This window comes from Chrysochloris asiatica, unplaced genomic scaffold (assembly GCF_000296735.1).
Source record: "Chrysochloris asiatica unplaced genomic scaffold, ChrAsi1.0 scaffold00039, whole genome shotgun sequence".
NCBI classification, from domain to species: domain Eukaryota; kingdom Metazoa; phylum Chordata; class Mammalia; order Afrosoricida; family Chrysochloridae; genus Chrysochloris; species Chrysochloris asiatica.
The window spans coordinates 10,603,086-10,625,320 of record NW_006408557.1 but is presented as its reverse complement, the minus strand read 5'-3'; the positions used below and the strand labels follow the sequence as shown (position 1 = coordinate 10,625,320).

The 22,235-nt window shown below is 38.9% G+C and overlaps 1 protein-coding gene across 1 annotated transcript in view; it reads left to right on the top strand.

Moving 5' to 3' along the window:
- The window catches only part of RALGAPA2 (Ral GTPase activating protein, alpha subunit 2 (catalytic)), a 535,657-nt gene that overhangs the window by 402,121 nt on the left and 111,301 nt on the right, over nt 1-22,235 (top strand). Inside the window, exon 37 of the mRNA XM_006860649.1 lies at nt 21,449-21,576. Within this exon, the coding sequence (XP_006860711.1) occupies nt 21,449-21,576 (128 nt within the window). The remainder of the gene's footprint in view (nt 1-21,448; nt 21,577-22,235) is intronic.

Here is a 22,235-nt window from a genome sequence, read left to right as displayed (position 1 = left end):
ATAGATATATATAAATATATATATATCTGTTTATGTCACAGCTCTTGTTTCTATCAGATAGTATTTCTATTTCCAATGTTTTAAGGAAGCACCGTACTGTTACGCACAGCGAGTTTTGTATACTGCTTATTTTACAATCCTACCATCAGTATGAGTATTCCAGTGTCTCCACATCCTCACCAGCATTTGTAGTTTTCTGGTTTTTCATACTTTGTGATTAATGCTAAGGGAATGCAGTGACTCTGTAGAATAAGCACTGGACTGTGAACCACCAGGTCGGTGGTTCAATCCCAATAATCACTCCATGTGAGAAAGATGAGGCTTTCTGTTCCCACAAAGATTTTAAGCCTCAGAAACCCTATTCAGGGTAACTATGAGTCAGAACGACTCAAAGACACATAACAACAGCAGTTAATGCTGGGGTGAGATGATACTTCATTGTTGTTATTTTAAAGCTTTGGTAGCATAGTAGGTTACAAGTAGGGCTGCTAACCTCAAGGCCAGCAGTTCAAACCTACCAATTGCTCCATGGGAGAAAGATGAGGCTTTCTGCTCTTTTAAAGATTTATAGCCTCGGAAACCCTATGCAGGATTGTTATGAGTTGGAACCAACTCCATGGCACACAACCACCAAATCACTATCAATGACTAATGAGCACACGCATTTCTTCATGTGTTTGTTGGCTTCTTGAAAGTTGTCTTGCATGAAGTGTCTCTTCATGTTTTCTGCTTATTTTTTTAATTGGATTACTGGTCTTTTTATTGTAAGACGAGGTGTTAAAAGTTTTCTAAAACATTTAGAAACTAGTCCTGACATGAATGTTGTAGCCAAAAAATTCCCCCAGAAGGTGTGTTCTCCTTTTACTTTTTTGGTGAGATTTTGATGTGCAAAAGTGTCAAATTTTTAGGCATTCCCCATCAAAGTCTGTCTTCTGCTGTTATAGTATATGCATGCCATGTATTAGAGTCCCTACATTTGTTCCTATTTTTTCTTGGATGGGTTTTATAGTTTTAGGTTATATATTTATGTCTTTGATCCATCCTGAGTTCATTATTGTATATTGTTTAAGGTGTATGTTTGTTTCAGTTTTCTGCAAATGGATCTCTAGTTTTCCCAACACCGTGTGTTAAAGAGACTGCCTTTTCCCCGTTTAATGTGTTTGAACCTTTTGTCAAAGATCAGTTCTGAGTTATCAGTTCCATTCCACCGGTCTATGTGTCTGTCATTGTACCAGCCCCAGGCTGTTTTGACTACTATGATTGTGTAACAGGTTTTGCCATCAGAAAGTGTGAGGCCTCCTACATTGCTATTCTTTAGCAATGTTTGCTTATCAGTGGTCTCTTCCCTTTCCATATAAAGTTGGTAATTGGTTTTTCTATCTCTTTAAAGAATAATGAAGGAATTTGGGTTGGGATTGCATTATATCCATAAGATTGCTGTAGGTAGTACTGGCATTTTCAGAAGGTATGTCTTCCTATCCATTTGTTGTTGTTAGGTGCCATCGATCCGGTACCGACTCATAGCGACCTTATGTACAGCCAAACGAAACTCTGCCCGAATCTGGGCCAACCTCACTACTGTTGCCATGGTTGAGTCTATCGATACTGCCACTTTGCCAATCCGTCTCGCTGGGAGTCTTCCTCTTTTTCTCTGACCCTCTACCTTACCAAACATGATATCCTTCTCCAGCGACTGGTCCCTCCTGACAATATGTCTGAAGTATGAGAGACTTCATGGCCATTGTATATCCTTCCATTTATGAAGATCTCTTTGGATTCCTTATAGTAATGTTTTGTAGTTTTCTTTCTATAGGTCTTATTTATCTCTTTGTTGTTGTTGTTATTGAATACCACCGTGTCAATTCCTACCCATAACGACCCTGTATGGAGTGTCCAAGGAGCTGCTAGTAAACTTGAACTGCCAACCTTGTAGTTCAAACTGACTTTGCAGTCTAGCACATTAACCCACATGTACTTCATATTTTGGGTGGTTGTTGTAAATGAAATTATTTTCCTGATTTCCTTTTCAGAGTTCTATGTTAGTGTAAAAGAATCCGGATGCTTTTTATATGTTGATCTTGTACCCTGCCTCTTTGCTGAATCTTTGGTTCCAGTAATTTTCTTGTTGAGTCTTTGGGATTATCTATGTGTACCATCATATCATCTGTAAATAGAGGTATTTTACGTCTTCTTTGCAAATTTGAATGACCTTTATTTACCTTTCTTGTCTTATTGCTCTGGCTAAAACTATAGTATTCAATTGATATTGTTAAGTGCTGTTGAGTCCGTTTCAACTCATAGTGACCCTGTATAGGGTTTCTGAGGAGCTGCTGGTGAGTTTGATATGTTCTCCTTATAGTTAACACTTGATTGCTTATCCTACAGCACCATACCAGGATTCCACAATAATGAATAGGAGTGGTAACATTCACTAGGGAAATGTTTGATTTACATTGACGAGGGAAATGTTTTCAGTCTTTCTCCATAGAGACTAATGTTGTCAATCAATTTTGTATGTTGTTGTTGTTGTTATGTGCCGTGGAGTCGGTTCTGACTCAGACCCTGCACAGGGTTTCCGAGGCTGTTTATCTTTATGGGAGCAGGACGCCTCATCTTTCTCCCACGGAGCAGCTGGTAGCTTCGAACTGCTGACCTTGCGGTTTGCAGCCCGATTTGTAACCACTACGCTACCAGAGCTCCTATCAATTTTGTATAAATGCCCTTAATTATGTTGTGGAATTTCCCTTCTATTCCTATTTTTTTAAGTGTTTTTTAAATCAGAAATTGGTTTTAGATTTTGTCAAATGCCATTTCTTTATTGATTTGTATGATCATTAATCATATTGGTTCTTTTCCTTTGTTTATCTGCTGGATTACATTGATTCTTTCTCTCATGTTGAACTCTTCTTGTATACCTGGTATTAATCCCATTTGGTCATGATGTTTTATTATTTTTGATATGTTGTTAGATTCTGTAAACAGGATTCTATGGAGAAATTTTATGTCTATATTCATGTATACTTTTCTTTTATAGTAATGATTTTCCCTGGCTTTTATATAAATGTTAGTCTTGCTTCATAAAATGAATCTGGGGTTATTCCATCGTTTTCTCTGTTCTGGAATAGTTTAGAATTTATGTCAGCTCTTCTCTGAATGTTTGGTTGAATTTGTCAGTGAAGCCATCTAGACCAGGACTTTTTTTGTGGGGGAGTTTTTAATGACCTGTTCCATTTTTTCTTTTGTAGGAGTCTATTCAATTTTTCAACATAAGTCTGTATTAATTTTGGTGTAGGTAAAATGATTCTAGGAGTCCTGGTGTGCTGTGGGTTAATGCGCCAGACTGCAAAGTCATTTGAACTGTACTGTTGGCGGTTCAAGCTCACCAGTCACTCCTCGGAAACCCTATACAGGGTCGCTATGGGTCGGAACTGACTCGATGGTACTGAACAAACAGCAATATGAATCTAGAAATTTGTCCATTTTGTCTGTATTTTCACATTTGTTGGAGTATGTGGAGCTGTAGAATCACCACTGGACTGTGAACCACAAGCTCAGCAGTTCAAACCCACCAAGTATTCCTCGGAAATCCTATACAGGGTTGCTATGAGTCGGAATGGACATCAATAGCACTTAACTTCTTCATAGTATTTTGTTGTCCTTTTTATTTCAATTGATGCTGTTGTGACATGAACTTTTTCAATTCTTATTCACGGTATATGTATCATCTCCTTCTTTTCCTATGTTAAATTTGCCAGTGGGTTGTCAATTTTATTAATCCTTCAAAAGAACCAACTTCTAATCATGTTGCTTATTTCTATTTATTTTTTATATATATATTTACTATTTCATTTATTTCTGCACTAATCTTTATTGTTTCTTCTGGTGAGTATAGGCTTATTTTGCTGCTCTTTTTCTAATCGTTGGAAATTTGTGTTTCCGTGCATTTATTGCTATAAATTGCCATCTAAGAGCTACTTTGGTTGTGTTCCAACAGTTTTGATATGGTGTGTTTTCATTCTTGTTTGATTCAAGGAAATTTAAAATTTCATCTACTACCCAGTAGCTTTTAAGCAAAGTTATATGTTTTCATACATTTGGTATTTTTTCTTGATCTTCTTAATGTTGATTTTTAATTTTATAGTGTTGTGATCTGAGAAAATGTTTTGTAGCATTTCGATGTTTTTTTAATTCATTGAGATTTGTTTTGTAACCTAGCATAAATGATCTTTTTGAAGACTGTCCCGTGTGTACTAGAAAAGATTGATATTTCACTGTTGTTGGGCTGAGTGCTCTGTATATGTCTGTGAAATCAAGTTGGTTGATTGTTACTGAGTTCCTCTGTGTCTTTTGTTACTGAGTTCCTCTGTGTCTTTTGTTACTGAGTTCCTCTGTGTCTTTGTTTTGTTTCTTTCTGGTTCTGTTCTTTATCGAAAGTGGTGTGTTTAAGTCACCAGTGTTGTTGTGGAGCTGTCTGTTTCTCTTTTCAATTTGAATTATGTATTTTGCAGCTTTTTCATTAGGTGTATAGATGCCTGTTGGAGGCTTGGTGTGGCACTGTGGGTTAATGCACTGGACCATAAGGTCAGTTTGAACCACAAGGTTGGAGGTTCAAGCTTACCAGTTGATCCTAAAAACCCTATATAGGGTCACTATGGGTCGGCATGGACTCCATGACACTTAACAACACCACCGATAGATACCTATTATGGGAACTTCATCTGCCTAGTCTGCCATTTTGCTGTAAGTCATCTTTTGTTTTTTTAGAGAAGAAATGTATACTACATGGTGAGAAAAGTAATAAGCGTGGCGAGAAAATAAGCGTTTTCTTTCTCATTCTTATCTCAAAATTATATGACTTTTCTGCCTTGCCTCTCTTTAGGACTTTCTACATCAGTATGACATTTGAGCCTTTCAACCACTCTGATTTCCAAGTAAATATGTAGTTGATGTGAATATAAGTAAATGATCCAACAGTGCTTGGTATCTGTGTTGCTAAACCAAGTCTAGAATCTTAACTCTGGCAGACTGAAGAGTGGGAAGGTGTTAGTTTTCATGCCTGTATACAGCTGATTTTATTTTTGAAGCTTTTATTGAGTTTTGAATGATAGTTTACATGGGACAACATCAGTTTTGTATTCATCATATTGTAGTTTGTTTCATTGCAATGATTACAATCCACTCCATGAATCATTATTCAACAGTATTTACTTTTCCCTTTTTTTTTGGATGTACACAAAAACACTCAGGAATATATAATAATTTAAATAACTAAAGGGCACATTCTGAAAGCCTCCCTCCTGGCTGCCAGCAAACAGCCTTTTTCTTTACATGAGTCTAGAGTTCTCAGCTGCTCTATCTCTCTAAGTCTGCATCCATCTCTGGTGTCACTGCTTCTCTGGATAGAATCCTACATTCCACTCATACTTTTCTCCAATGATGGTCCTAAGGTCCTCTGTTCCTGGAATGTAAGCTTAACTGCTCCACTCTTTATATTATAAAACTTCAACCTTTACAGTTGTGACGGTCACAGTTAGTCATGAACCTTATCTCTTATCCCCATCTCTTTTCACCAGACCCATCTAGACAAGATGAAAACTATTCAGTGGGGATTCTACCTTCTCCCACACACTCTGAAATTAAACTCCCGCTTGAAAACTTGTAAGCCAGCCACTTTGTGCCTTTATAGCACACACACACACATTTTGGCTATTTTAGCTAGCCAATGTCTAAGTTGCCCATCCCTAGCAACCCTGTGTATAGAGGGGATAGGTCTGATACTTGATGTGAAGATCCCTTCCCTCTCAGTTGGTATTTTGAGCTACTACATAAGTATAGGTCAAGTTCATCAAATTGTAGGAATTTACACTTGTTTCCTTTATCAAATTTATCTTCCTCTAGTAAAGTTCTGATCATCAAGTCATTGAAGCTAGGTCAAATGGGTACTGCCTGCATGTCTGGATGTTCTTGTGTATTTCCCCTCACTTTATATCAGCTGGATGCTTCACTCTCAGCTCTAGCCCTCCAGGGCTAGATCCTTGTCCATGGGCTTAGGAGTCCCCAGATCTCACCACATTTCGGACCAACCAGTCCTTCCTCTTCTCTCTCTCATCTCCAGGTCAACAGGAATCCATAGAACGTGGTTGAACTCATCCCATATCTTCATTGCTGTCTTTCCCCAACTTTCACTCACCAGTAAACCAATGTGGTCACCAGCAAACTTACATGCCTGCTTGTGTGATCCCTTTGAGTTTCAGTCTTGGAGGGGTTTGCCCTGAAGGGACTTGATTGCTTGCCTTATTGACTCCCTGGAAAACAACTTGCTTGTTCTTGTAGCCAATCTGACTGATGTTTTTGTTTTTATTTCTTCCTGCTGGTTTTTCTTTCAAGAAGTATCTTCTGTTCCTCTAGCTACTCTAGGCGGGTCTGTATGTCCATTCAAGGGAGAATGTCCCACCTCAGAAGGTTCTGGATGGAGCTCAGGATTCCACCTAAGGTCCTTAACACTATAAAGGCTCCATAAGAAACCTATTTCATTGGGCAAGTTCTAGAACCCCTTTTAGGTATTCCAATCAGTTACAGGCTGAAGACGGGCTTACAAGCCTTCTGTAATCATGTTTCCCGATATTCCTATCTATCTCACTCAAGTGTCCATTTTATAATAGTAGGCAAGGGAAACCAATATTCATAAGACATTCAAGCATCTTAACATTATTTCCCCTCTTTTACCCATTCAGACTATGTCCCAGTCCCTATATCACAGAGCCCTGTTGTTCCAAGGTTGAGTATTCATCACTATTTACCTCTGGTCCATTTAGCCCATGCAAACTGTCTCAGTGTTCCCCTTTCTATTTTCTTCTTTCATTCCCTTCTGCCTTCTTATGTATTGCCCTCCCTAACCCTGAATTATGATGTGACTATCCTCTGCCCTATGCTCTACCATCCCCTCCCTCCCATCCCTGGTAACCAACAAAGATTTCTTTTTCTTTTAGTGTGGGTATCTTTTCTTAAGCTTTTATAATGGTCTTATTCAATATTTGTCCTTTCGTGACTAATTTCTCTCAGCATAATGTCCATGTTATGTGGTGGTTTGCAGCTTCCTTGTTATTCTTCAAAGTTTGATTATCAATTTTTTCCATTGATGGCCACTTAAGCTGTCTCCATCTTTTTGCTATTGTGACTAGTGCTGTGGTAAACATTGGTCTGCATATATCTACTTGTGTTCTGGATCATATTTCTGATGGCTATATATACCAAGTAGAGGAATTGTTGGAGCATCAGGTATTTCTATTTCAAACTTTCGGAACCACCTTACCATTCTCCAGTGTGGTTGAACCATTTTACATTCCCACCAGCAATGTCTCTCCACATCCTCACCAGCATTTATTGACCTCTATTTTCTGCTTTTTAGAACTTCGCTGTTATTGCTGGTGTGACATGATATCTCATTGTTGTTTTGATTTGCATCTTACAGCTGACTTTTTTGTGTGAATTGAGTGATAGTTTACATGGGGTTTACACCATCATTTCAGTGCAATGAATACAATTTCCTCCATACATCATCATTCAATAGTATTTGCTTCCATTCTCTCTGGGTTTTGGGGAGTTTTTTTTGGAGGGGTAGGGGAGGGTGGAGGTGCGGGGGGTGGGGAGACGTACACAAAAACACTCAGGAGTATATAGTCATTTAAACAACCAAAGGGCACTTCTGCAAGCCTGCCTCCTGGCCATCAGCACTCAGTCCTCAGCTGTTCTATCTCTCCAGGTCCTCATCTCTGCCTCTATCTCTGGTGTTACTGCTTCTCTGGATAGGGTCCGACATTCTGCTTGTGCTCTTCTCCCTTGATGGTCTTAAGGGTCCTCTGTTTCTGGACTGTAAGATTAACTACTCCCCCATTTTTGTTACAAAACTTCTACCTTTACAGTTGTGACAATAACAATTAGTCATGATAGCAATTACTCCTATTGAATCATAAAAATCTTATCCCCATCTCTTTTTACTAGACCCATCTAGACAAGATGAAAACTATTCAGTGAGGACTCTATCTTCCCCTGCACACTTTTAAACTAAACTCCCCCTTGAAAACTTGTAAGTTAGTCACTTCGTGCCTTTATTATCGCCCCCTCATTTTTGGTAGCCAATGTCAAAAAGTTGCCCGTGTCTTATCTACCTTATATATTATTGTTATGTGTTGTGTTGTTATGTGTTGTGGAGTCGGTTCCGATTCATAGCAACCCTGTACAGGGTTACCGAGGCTGTAAATCTTTACAGAGGGGATATTACAGCTGACTTTGAAGGAAAGACTATTCATATTTGTGTGGTTTAATTTACATATCAAGGAGACTGATGGCCAACAGTTTGAACACACTAGCAGTTTTACAGGAAGATGTTGTGGCAGTCTACTTTTATAAAGGTCACTCACTGCCTTAGAGAGCCAATAGAGCAGTTCTGCCCTGCTTTATATGGTCACAATGAGTGCAAATCAATTCGCTGGCAACAAGCTGTAGGTTTTTCTACACATCCAGCAAATTGGCAGCCGTGTTTATGCAGTCCAACAGAAACTTGAATCCTTGTATTATAGCAACCCTGCTCTAGCATGGTAAATGGTGAACCCAAAAAATGGACACAATATTATGGCTCTCTCCTGGTGTGGTGCTGCAGGGTAATGCGCTGGACTGCAAGGTTGGTCAGAACTGTAAGGTTGATGGTTGAAGCTCACCAGCCGCATCTTGGAAACCCTATATAGTGTTACTGTGCATCGGAACTGGCTTGATGGCACTTAACTAAAATAACATCTTTGTTATTGATTCCTGGTGTGGTGCTGTAGGATCAACACTGGACTGCAAACCACAAGGCCGGCAGTTCAGACCCACCAGCTGCTCCTTGGAAAACCTATACAGGTTACCTATGAGTTGGAACTGACTCAAAGACACTTAAAAACAATAGTCTTTGCTATGGATCCTTGGTGTAGTGCTGTAGAATAGACACTGGACCACAAAGTGTGTTTGAACTGCAAAGTTGGTGCTTCAAATCCACCAGCTGCCACTCCTCAGAAACCCTATACAGGGTCGCTCTGAGATGGAACCCACTTGACTGAACTTAACGACAGCAGCTTCCTTGTTATGAACACAGTTCTTCAATTTTTTAAAAAAGTATGTGTATCTTATTAAACTAGGCAGATCAACCCACCATACTCTGCTGCATTTGTAGTTTTCGACATGGTCTGCATCTCATTAGGTCCTTGTTTAACAGTGTTCCAATTGTGAAAGCTGAAGGCTATTCATGAGGAACTTGAACAGAGTTCAGGTGGTCATTGCCCTGCTCTGGAACTTCAGCATGTCTCAATTGAGTCCTTGAAAGATTCATTCCCACAAATCAAGTGGAGGTTTCAGAGTCCTTTCTGTGCTCCAAGGATTCTCTTCTGTTCTTGTTCCAATGATTTGACATGTCCTTGTACTAGTCTCCAAGGTAATATTGCAGCATGAACTTAAAGTGTCATTGTTGTTGTTAAGTGCCAATGAATCAGTTTCGACTCATAGTAACCCTGTATAGGGTTTCTGAGGAGCTACTGGTGAGTTTGAACTGCTGAACTTGCAGTTCAGCAGTTCAAACTGACATTGTGGTCCAGTGCTTATCCTACAGCACCAGACTCCCTAAGTGTCATTGCTATTGTTGTGAAGTACTGTGGAGTCAGTTCCGACTCATAGTGACCCTGCACAGGGTTTCCGAGGCTGTAGATCTTTACAGGAGCAGAACGCCTCATCTTTCTCTGGTGGAACCGCTGGTAGTTTCAAACTGCTTACCTTGAGGTTGGCAGCCCGACTCATAACCACTACTTCTCTATAAAAGCTTTCTTTGCTTTCACAACATCCAACCAAGAAATGCATGTGAATGTGAGAGGATCTTAGCCTTAACTCAGGTCTGATTGGGAAGATATAATGTGGATTGGTTGCACTTTCTAGATTTGTATGTGTTCTCAGAGCTGTACTTCCCTTATTCAAAGAGTTTATCATAGGGGTTTCACATACCTCACCTAACTTGCAGCCGGTAAAGAAATCCAGTTTGTCAACGTTCATGGAAAATCTCATTAATCCCCAAGCTTGGGTCTTCACACTAGGAGAGGATAGTCATCAGAAACTTTAGGTGACTATGAATATTCATCTCAACAGGAAAGAATTGCTTAGTTCAATGTTCTGATTAGGATTAACATTTAATGTAGTCTTCCATTAACATTTAATGTAGTCTTCCATTATGTTTACCACTGAGCATGAGAGTAGGAAGAGGTGTCCTTAAATTAAAGCCCTTCTTCGTGCCCTCATTCTGTAGCAGCAACCATATATCCCCCACCAATAAGGCCAATCCACGCTGTATCCTCTTATGCTGTGGTGTCCAATGGTCTCAGAGCCTGAAATGATCTGACAGCAGAAGTTTCCACTGGAAATTGAGGTAAACATTTATATCTTTTATCTGGTAGCAACACTGCTCTTTATAAACTAAAATCAGACCAAACTCAATAGGAACAGAAGAAAAAAATTGCATGTGACTATGGGAAAATAGTCATTATATATTGTTCCCTGGTTCTAAAGTATTTACTGTAATAGTAATCACATTTAAAAACTGGCATAATTTTGTAGCCAAGTAAAATGAAAAGGCAACAACTTAGTGGAACATAAAAATGAAAGGTTACAGAAGATAAAAAGAAAGAATTTCTGAATCCCTAAAAACAATTCCAAAATTAGCTTCCTTTTTAAAATATAATGAATTAAAAGAGACCTCTTTCATTGAATTCTTTAGTTTAATGGATGGAAATCATTTTACTAGTACTGCTAGTGCTGAAGTTTAAATAGCAATATGAATACAACAGAATTTGTTCCAAGTTCTGCATCCATTCCTTGTTATAGTAAAAAAGAATTAATCATGATGTAGAAAGTAAAATTAATTTAGAACCTGGAATTTTAACATCTGCCAACCTCATAAAAGAAATAAGAGCCTTGTTTGCACAATATTTTTTAAAAAAATTTTTTTTGAATTGAGTGAAAGTCTACAGAGCAAATCATCAGTTTTATATTCAACAAATCACACACTTTGTTCCATCTCAATGAATGCAATCCGCTCCATGTAAAAAGAGTTATCCTACTCCCTCCCTGTGCTTATTTCTAGTCTACCCTCTTACCCAGCACTTCTGAACTTTGTCCTCAGTTAAGTGTTGCCCGTCTGATCTTGAATGGTTGACCATTCCATACCGTACTTAGGTTGTTTCCTTCCCTGTATAGTTATCTATTGCTTGACTGAAAATTGGGCTATGGGGGTGAGTTCCGTCTCAGACCAGAAGGGTGACCAAAGGATAATCTCTTTAAACCGAGTCTTTTTAAAATAATTTTGAGGTTTTCCATATTTACTCCCATTCTTATCTATGACCTTCCAACATGGCCGCTTTCTGAGCAGTTGGTGGTGGGAGCCAGGAACCATCTAGTTTTTCTTGTCACAGGGTAGTAAAGACTGATGTTCATGTGTTCCATTAGGCCATAGGACTAATTCCAAGTATCTTCAGTTTTCATCACTCTTCTTTCTTCTGCACATGGAAAGACCAATAGTTGCACTTTAGATAGACTCTCATGAGCTTTTAAGATTCCAGTCACTATTCACCAAAGTAGGATGTAGATCATTGTCTTTGTGGACTATGTTATGCCAGTTAACAATGGTATTCCCCTGAGACTATGGTCCTGGGCCCCTAGGCCCAGCAACTTGTTGCCTCAAGATGTTTGTTAATATCTAAAACCTTTCATCATCTTGTCCGCTGTATTCTCCACCACAAGGAGCTCTGGCAGCATAGTGGTTATGAGTTGGGCTGCTAACCTCAAGGTCAGCAATTCAAAACTACCAGCTGTTCTGTGGGAGAAAGATGAGTCTTTCTGCTACCACAGAGTTTTACAGACTCTGAAACCCTATACAACCAACATCCTCCACCACATTCATAGGTGTATTTGCAGCAACAAATTTACTCTCTGTCAAACCCTTATGTACATTATCTTAAAGGTCCTGGTAGCACTGTACAATAAACACTGAACTGTTAACAATAAGGTCAGCAATTCAAGCCTACTAGCTATGAACAGAGATAACAACAGAGGTCAGTAAGGTGATCTTATAGATGAATGGAATGACAAACTTGGAAACAGAGTAGTAAGCACTGGAAAATATGCCTTGTTGATAGAAATTATGCCAAGCATTGCATAATGGAATTTCACAAGACCAACCTCTTATTCATGGCAAAACTTTTTTTTTTTCAACATCATAAATGGTGGCTATATACTTCACCATATGGAATACAAAGGAATTAAATAGTCTACATCTGTGAAAAGAAACAATGGAACTTAGTGTCATCAGTCAAACAAGCCAGACACTGACTGTGAAATAGACCATATGTACATATGCAGGTTCAGGTTGAAGATGAAGAAAAAGTAAAACAAGTCCATGAGAGCCAAAATGTAGCCTGGAGTATATTCGACCTGAATTTAGACACCATCTCAGGAATATTTTGTTGTTAGGTGCCATCGAGTCAGTACTGACTCATAGCAACCCTATGCACAACAGAACAAAACACTGCCCAGTCCTGGGCTAACCTCACAATAGTTGCCACACTTGACCCCATTGATGCTGCCACTTTGCCAATCCATCTCGTTGGGGGTCTTCCTCTTTTTCTCTGACCCTCCACCTTACCAAACATGATATCCTTCTCTAGTGACTAGTCCCTCCTGATAATAATGTCCAAAGTACGAGAGATAAAGTTTGGCCATCCTGGCCTCCAAGGAGAGCTCTGGCTGCACTTCTTCCAACACAGATCTATTGGTTCTTTTGGCAGCCCATGGCACTTAAAATATTCTCCTCTAACACCATAACTCAAAATCATCAATTCTTCTATGGTATTCCTTATTCACTGTCCAGCTTTCGCATGCTTATGAGGCTATTGAAAATACCATGGTTTGGGTCAGGCACACCTTAGTCTTCAAGCTGACATCTTTGCTCTTCAACTCTTTAAAAAGGTCTCATGCAGCAGATTTGCCTAATGCAATACGTTGTTTGATTTCTTGACTGCTGCTTCCATGAGTGTTAATAGTTGATCCAAGAAAAATAATGTCCTTGACAACTTCAATCTTTTTTCCATTGATAAGAATGTTGTTTATTGGTCCAGTGGTGAGGATTTATTAGGTTCATTTAATCTTTATACCAAAACTAAAGGGTCATTCGCATCATGAACAACCATGTAAATGTTAGAGCAACTGTCAGCATACCAAACTCAATAATGTCTAAATAATAAAATATCCTCACCAAATTAGATATATCCCAGCAAAACACAGGTGGCTTCATTAAAAAATAAAAAATCACTCTGTATATTAAAAAAAAATTAAGAGGTGGAGGGTCAGAGAAAAAGAGAAAGACCCCCAGCAGGATTGATTGGCAAAGCATCCATGGGCTCAAACATGACAACAATTGTGAGGTTGCCCCAGGACCAGACAGTGTTTTGTTCTGTTGTGTATAGGGTACCGACTTGATGGCACCTAACAATAACAATCTAATAAAATGAGTCAGTTTGTTATCTCTTTTGCTATATTTTGGAAGTTCCCTTAAAACATGAATTATTTGTTCTTTGAAGGTTATGTAGAATTCACCAATAAACCCATCTGGGCTGGTTTTTCATAATTTATGTTCTTCACAGTGATTCAATTACTTTAAAGTTTCTAGAATTATAGTTTCTATATTCCATCTGTATTTCTAAGTTTTGTTTTTCTGGGAAATTGGCCATGTATTAACAATTATTGTTAGTAATACTCTTAGGGATCTGTTATAGTTTGCTGTTTTCATTTTCTAATACTATTTTGTGGGGTTCTCGTTCCTTATTTTTCTAATTACTCTTTCTAACATTTATCAATTTTATAAACTTTCAAACATCTAATGCTTGGTTTTGTTTTGTTGTCTTTATTTTCATTCAGTATTTGCTTCCTTCCACAAAATTTGATATGCTGTATTTTAGGAGTCCTGGTGTAGTGCTGTAGGATAAGCATTGTATCACAAGGTCAGTTTGAACTGCAAGGTACGCAGTTCAAATCCATCAGCCTCTCCTCAGAAACCCTACATAAGGTTGCTATGAGTCAGGACCAACTCAATGGCACTAAACAACAATGGATGTCTTTCTAACTTCCATTGGGATTTCTTCTTGAAACCAAGGGTTGTGTTGTTGTTATTGTTACTGTCAATAAGTGCTATCAAGTTGTTTCTGACTCATAGTAACCCTGTATAGGGTTTCCAAGGAGCAGCTGGTGAGTTTGAACCACCATCCTTGTGGTTCAAACTAATCTTGCAGTCCAGCGCATTAATCCCCAGCACCACACCAGGACTCCAAGGTTGTGTTAGAAGTGTGTTATTTAATTACCAAATATTCAGGGATTTTTCCGATTTTGGGTTGTTTGTTTTTTTATATATACATTTCTATCTAATTTAATTTCACTGGAGTCTGAAAACATATTCTGTATATTTTCATTACTTTGAAATTCATTGAGATTTGTTTTATGTTTCGGAGTATAGTTTATGCATTAGCTGTCCATTGGTGTATAACAAATTATCCCCAAAAGTTAAAATTGCTTACTTAAAATAGCATTAGCTCATTATTTCTAGAATGTGGGAGTAGCTTGGGTTAGGTGGTTATGACTCAGTATCTCTCAAAATGTGTTAAGATTCATCTGAGGCTTTAGTCATAGAAGGCTTGACTGGGGCTGAGACGTCTGCAGCCAAGAAGGCTCCCTCATGAGGCTGTTGGCAAGAGGCCTAAGTTCTTCTCTAATTATTGGCAGGATGTCTCAATTCCTCACCATGAGGGGCTTCTCCATAAGGCCTTGAGCATCCTTACCAGATGCAAAGCAGCTTCTCCCAGAGTTAAATCCAAGAAAGAGATCAAGGAAGAAATCACAGTGCCATTTTATAACCTAATCTTTTTTTTTTTTTTTTTTTTTGAATTTTAACATGCCATTTTTTATGAAAAGTATAACTAGAAAGAAACTCACCAAAGATACAGAAGAAGTAAACAAAGCCTTCAACCAACTTGACCACACAGAGCACTCTACCCAACAACAGTACAATATACATTCTTTTCCAATGCAAATGGAACAGTCTCCAGAATAGACCATGTTAGGTCATAAAACAAACTTCAGTAAATCTAAAAATTCTGAAATACTACAAAGCATCTTTTCAGATCACAGCACTATAAAATTGGTGGTGTTGGTAGGTGCCATCGAGTTCGTACCAATTCATAGCAAACAAACGAAACGCTGCCTGGTTATGCATCAGTTTCACAGTCATTGCTAATCCCGACTCCACCACTGCTGCCACTAGTTGGGGGTCTTCCTCTTTTTCTCTGGCCCTCCAGTTTACCAAACGTGATATCATGCTCCAGGGAGTGGTCCCTCATGATTATATGTGTGAAGTACAAGAGACAAAGTCTGGTCATCCTGGTTTCCAAGGAGCATTCTGGCTGTACTTCTTCCAACACAAATTGATTTGTTCTTTTATAATCACCTCCATGGACCATAAGTTAACAGTATTTCTGTTTATCCACTTTAGCTCTTTTTTTTTAAAAAACACTCAGGCATATATAATGATTGACACCACCAAAATGCACATTTTGCAAGTCTGCCACCTGACTGCCATCTCTTAGTCCCTCTCTTCCTATGCATCTAGGGTCCTCAGCTGCTCACTCTCTCCATGTCCCCATCTCTAGTATCGCTGCTTCTCTAGATAAGGTCTCACATCCCGTTTGTGCTCTTCTCCCTTGATGGTCCTAGGGTCCTTTGTTTCTGGACTGTAAGATTAACTACTCCCACATTTTTGTTACAAAACTTCTACCTTTACAATTGTGCCAGTCGCAATTAGTCAGCAATTACTATTTAATCATAAGAATCTTATCTCCATCTCTTTTAACCAGACCCATCTAGACATTATGAAAACTATTCAGTGGGGACTCTTTTTTTCCCCCACACTATTAAACTAAACTCCCCCTTAAAACCTTGTAAGCCAGTCAATACCTCCACTCCCCCTCATTTTAGGTAGTCAGTTTCTAATTTCCCCATCCCCATCTACCTTGTGTACAGAGGGGATAGCATTGGTACTTGATGTTAAGACTCCTTACCTCTCTGTTGGTATTTAGAGTTAAAGGAGCTCTGGTAGCACAGTGGTTACAAATCAGGCTATGAACCGCAAAGTCAGCAGTTCGAAACTACCAGCTGTTCCGTGGGAGAAAGATAAGGCTTTCTGCTCTCGTAAAGATTTAAAGCCTCGGACACCCTGTACAGGGTTGCTATGAGTTGGAACCGACTCCATGGCACATAACCACCACCACCACTTTCATAAGTATAGGTCAAGTTCATAAAATTGCAGCATTTTACCCTTGTTTCCTTTATCAAAAATTATTTTTTTCATTTTATCTAACTCTAGTCAAGTTCTGATTATCAAGCTATCAAGGCTACGTCAAAAGTGTACTATCTGCAACTTTGGATGTTTTTGTGCTTTATGACCTAACTCTTGAAATGATGTCATTTCTGCCACATTCTAATCATTAAAAGGGAGTTACTATGTCTAGTTTATACTGTAAAGGAGGAGAATTAAATTCTACTTCTTGATGAATGGAATAGCAGAGATTTTCGGATACATTTTAAAACAAAGCCTGTTTAAGGAATCCTAGTGGCACTGTGGTTAGGCATTGACTGATAGCCACAAGTCAGCAGTTCAAAGCCACCAGCCACTCCACTGAAGATGTGCCAATCTACTTCTGTACAGATTACAGTCTTAGAAGCATTATGAGGCAATTTTAATCTGTCCTAGAGAGTCACTGTGAGTTGAAAATTATATCTACAGTGGATTAAGCCTGTTTTCATTAATAATTCCATGTGAAGCTGGAAAAATAAAATGTGTATTTTACAATGGTTTGGTGAAATTGGTTAGTATTTTGTTCAATATTTCTATAACTATATAGAAATATCTATATTATTTAATGAAGGAGTGTTATCTCTGGTTCTGTGAATTTGTATATTCTTTTTGGTTGTATTTTTTTTTTAAAGCTTTATTGTGAATTAAGTGATGGTTTACACGGGAGACCATCAGCTTTACACTCATCCTTTCGTATTTCGTTTCATTGCAATGATTACAATCTCCTCTATGTATCATCATCATTCAACAGTATTTGCTTTTTTTTTTTTGATGTACATCAAAACACTCAGGAATATGCAATCATTCAGACACCCAAAGGACATACCCTGCATGCCTGCCTACCCCACCCCCCAACCCCAGCTGCCAGCACACAGCCTCTCTTCCTCCATGAGTTTGGAGTCCCCAGCTACTCTATCTCTCCAGGTCATCATCTCTGATGTCACTGCTTCTCTGAATGGGGTCCCACACTCCACTCCCACTCTTCTCCCTTTACGTTCCCAGAGTCCTCCACTCCTGGACTGCAAGATCAACCACTCCCCTCTTTTTGCTACAAAACATCTATCTTTACAGTTACAACAATTGCAGTGAGTCATGATAACAATTACAATTGAACCACAAGAGGCCTATTCCCATCTCCTTTCACCAGCCCCATTTGGCAGGTTGAAAACCATTCAGTGAAGAGTCTATCTTCCCCTGTACTCCCTCTTAAAAACTTGTAAGCCAGTCACTTTGTTCCCTTATAACATCCCCCCCTCCAATTTTAGGTAGCCAATGTCTAAGTTGCTCATCCCTATCAAACCTGTGTACAGAGGAGATGGGAATGATCATTGCTGTAATGATTCCTTCCCTCTTGGTTGGTATTTTAAGCTACTACATCCATTAGTATAGATCAAGTTCATCAAATTGTAGTGAATTACACTTGTTTTCTTTATCCAAATTTTTCTTTTCTTTTCTTTTCTCCTCTAGTCAAGTTCTAATCATGCAGCCATTGAAGCTAGGTCAAATGGCTACTATCTGCAAGTATGGGCATTCTTGTGTATCTCCCCTCACTTCATATCAGCTGGATGCTTTACTCTCTGCTCTAGCCTTCTGTGGCCATGTCCTTGTCAGGAGTCCCCAGGTCTCACCATACTCCAGGTTGACGGGAGTCTATTGAATGTGGTCAGTCTCAGCCCACATCTTCATTGCTGCCCTCCCCCCCACTACTTCCCTTCATCAGTAGACCAGTGTGGTTGCCAGCAAGATTACATGCCTGTTCACTTATTTCCTTTAAGTTTCAGTCTTGAAAGGGGGTTTTCCCTGAAAGGACTTGATTGCTTGCCTTGATGGCTCCCCTGTGGACAACTTGCTTGTTCTTGTAGTAGTCAATCAGACTGCCATTTTTGTTTTTGATTCTTTTTCTGCTGGTCTTTCTTTCAAGTATCTTCCGTTCCTCTAGCTGCTCCAGGTTGGTCTGCTTGTCTTTTCAATCAGAAGATTCTTGATAGGGATCAGGATTCTACCAAAGGTCTTATATACTACAAAGGCTCCACAGGAAGCCTTTTTCACTGGGAAAGTTCTAGCACCCCTTTTAGGTATTCTAATCAGTTATAGGCTGAAGACAGACTTAGAAGCTTTCTATAATCATATTTCTGGCTATTCCTTTCTCTCCCCCTCAAGAGTCTATTTTACAATAGTAGGCAAGGGAAACCAAGATTCATAAGATAGTCAAGCATCTTAACAATATTTCCACCTTTTACCCATTCAGACTATGCCTCAATCCCTGTATTACAGAGCCCTGTTGTTCCTAGGTTGAGCTATTTTCCTCTGTCCCATTTAGCCTATGCAAACCTGCCTAAATGTTCTCCTATCTGCGTTGTTCTTCCATTCCCATCCCCCTTCTTGTATATTGCCCCCCCAACACCTGAACTATTGTTTCTATCCCCTACCTTGTGCTCTACCCTCCCATCACTCTCCTTACTCTCCCACCCACCCAACCCCCAGTAACCAACAAAGAAGTTTTGTTTTTGTTTTTTCCTTGTAGTGTGGGTATTTTTTAAGCTTTTACAATAATGGGCTTATGCATTATTTCTCCTTTTTTGTTGTTGTTAAGTGCCGTGGAGTTGGTTCCGACTCACAGCGACCCTGTACAAGGTTTCCGAGGCTGTAAATCTTTACGGGAGCAGAACGCCTTATCTTTCTCCCATGGAACAGCTGGTAGTTTTGAACTGCTGACCTTGCGGTTCGCAGCCCAATTCGTAACCACTACACTACCAGAGCTCCTTATTTTTCCTTTAGTGACTGACTAATTTCAGTGAGCATAATGTACTCAAGTTTCATCCATGTTACATGGTGGCTTACTGCCTCCCTGTTATTCTTCAAGGTAGCGTAATATTCCATTGTGTGTATTTACCACAGTTTGTTTATCCATTCTTCCATTGATGGGCACTAAGGCAGTCTCCATCTCTTTGCTATTTATAGTGAATAGTGTTCCTATCAACATTGGTGTACATGTATCTACTCATGTTATGGCTCTTATTTCTTGTGAATAAATACAAAGTAGAAGAATTGCTGGATCATAAGGTATTTATATTTCCAATGGAAGCACCATACTGTTTTCCAGAGTGACTGAACCATTTTGCAACCCCACCAGCAATGTGGGAGGGTCCCAGTCTCTCAACATCCTTGCCAGCATTTATTGTCCTCTACTTTGTTATTGCTGGTGTGAGCTGATATCTCATTGTTGTTTTGAGAATTATATATTCTTATAGGTGTGTCTTTAGAAACAGTTTTATTGGTTGTAGTCAGATGTGTAATTGTTATATCTTCACGATGGATTGAAATGTCCTCTTCTCTGCAAAGTACATCCTTGATTTAAAATTAGTAACTTCCATTTCCAATACTTCTTATTGCTCTTCCCTATAGTATTTCTCACCTTAGCACTTTTATTATATAAAATATATTTTGTTTATTTACCCTGTTTATTCTCTGTAATCTCCCAGTAAGTTGTAAGCTCAGTTACGATAAGGACTTTTTACTGTTCACTGCTGAATAAAACAGTGTCTGTCAGTAACGTGGCACACCAGACCAAACCAATTCCTGTAGAGTTCATTCCAACTCATGGTTTCCCTGAGTGTATCAGAGTAGAGCTGTGCTCCATAGAATTTCCAATGACTAAGTTCTCAGCAGTAGATAGCTCCTTCTGAGGAGCCTCTGGGTGAATGCAACAAATTTTGGCTAGCAGCCAAACCCTGGCTAACACCACCCAGGGACTCCACTTGGCAGGCTAAGGTGAGAATTGAATAAATAAGTGATTAAGAGAGTGAATGAGTACAAGAGTTACAAGGCAGATCCAGCTCTTGGTCTTACGAAGCTTATGATTTCAATATTAGAAAATAAGTTAAGGAAATTTTGGCAGAAAAAAAGAGAAGGAAATCCAAATGGTTGCCAAAACTTTACACCATTTTCCTAGTTCTCTAATACTTCTACAACAGAAATAGCAAAAGTGGTTGGCTTTAAAGGACAAATACTTATTTTCTCACAGCTCTGGAGGCTGAAATAAATATTCAGGGTATGGCTCTAAGGAGAGTTCCACTTTGTCTCTTTCACCTTCTAGTAGCATCAGTCTTTAGAGTTCCCCTCTCATCTGATCCTGTGTATTTTCCTCATGTGTGTATCTGTCTTAGTGTCTAGGCTTCTCTTTATATAACTCAGAAGGAATTGTGTTTAGGATCCACCCTAAACGAAAATGATTTAAACTGATGGATTGATTACATTACATTAGATTGTATTATGGAAGGTAATTACATTAGATTGCATTCAATGTAAAGATATTATATTACATTAGATTATATCCAACAGGTATAGGGTTAGGATTCTAACACACATTTAGGGGCCTCACAATTTAATCTCTAGCAATCATTCATATGGTAGAAATGGGTCCACTAAAGGAAGGCAGAGTCTCTGTTAAAGGAGTCGAAGAAAATGAGGATAATGCAAACTTTTGGAAATAAAGGGAAAGAAGATTCAGGAAGAATGAAGACTATAAATAGGACTTTATGTGCATCATCTCTTTTAAAAAGTTAGCATGTATCAGGATCAAGACAGGACATTAACAATTCTAAAACTGGTTTCAAGAGGAAACCAGGTTAAAGGTGTACATTGATGCACTATATATTGTCTCATGTGCTGTGGCACTTAGAAAGAGTAATGCCATTTTTGCAAATGATAACACAGATGAAAAAGAATAGTCTGGTGATAATTTGTCAGTAAAAGTTTTACTAAAGAGTTCAGAGAAAAACAGTAGAGTGGAACAATCCTGTTTCACTTGATTTGAAAGCCCTTGGCCCGTGTCTTTTTAAATTCAGCTTCAACCAAGTGGGTGATAGGTTTGCATGGTCATTGTAGGTCTCATAATTCAATCAGCTACTCGCATATCTGTGGTTATAGTTTTACTGGCTTTTGGACGTTAAATGTTTTTCTGTTTTGAATCAACAGGTTCCATTTTTTGGACCTCTGTTTGATGGAGCCATTGTAAGTGGGAAGCTGCTACCAAGCCTTATCTGTGCTACATGCATCAATGCCAGCAGGGCTGTGAAGGGCCTCATTCCACTCTACCAGAGCTTGTATCTTTTTACTTGAAACTTATTTACCAGCTCAAAATCCATATAACTGGCAGTTTTTCACAGGTAAGTATTAAAAACTGGGTTGATGAGGGAAAAGAAAATGTTGCAAATACCAGTATGGTCTTCACACTAGTTACTAATGTATATTAAGATATGATCTAGTGTGGCATCAAATTTAGGGTGTGAAGATATTTTCCTAAGTTAGTCTAATAGTTGGGTGTCTGAGACGCTGTATTCTGAAATGTTTGTGCCTTCTTAGGTGTTCTTCCCCAAGTGAACTCCTCCTCCTTCATCTGTCCCTTATTGGCTGTAGTTATTTGTGTGTACAACAGGTTGACAACATAACAGTCGCATTCAGAGCACTTAGCAGAAACTAACAGCAAATGAAATGATTCTAATAAATTAAAGGATGTGGCAAGTGCAAATCATATTCTAGTTTGTCATATGTTGGGTCAATGAAAGTGTTGCATCTCTCTGGAAGAGAAGGAGAAGACATCTGGAACAAAGTTGTATTTGAACTCATAAGTAAAAATGGCTATAAATTCTATTTTGACTTTCCCAAGAGGCTTTCTACTCCCGTAAAGATTTACACCCTCGGAAACCCTGTACAGGGTCGCTATGGGTCGGAACCGACTCAACGGCACTTAACAACAACAACA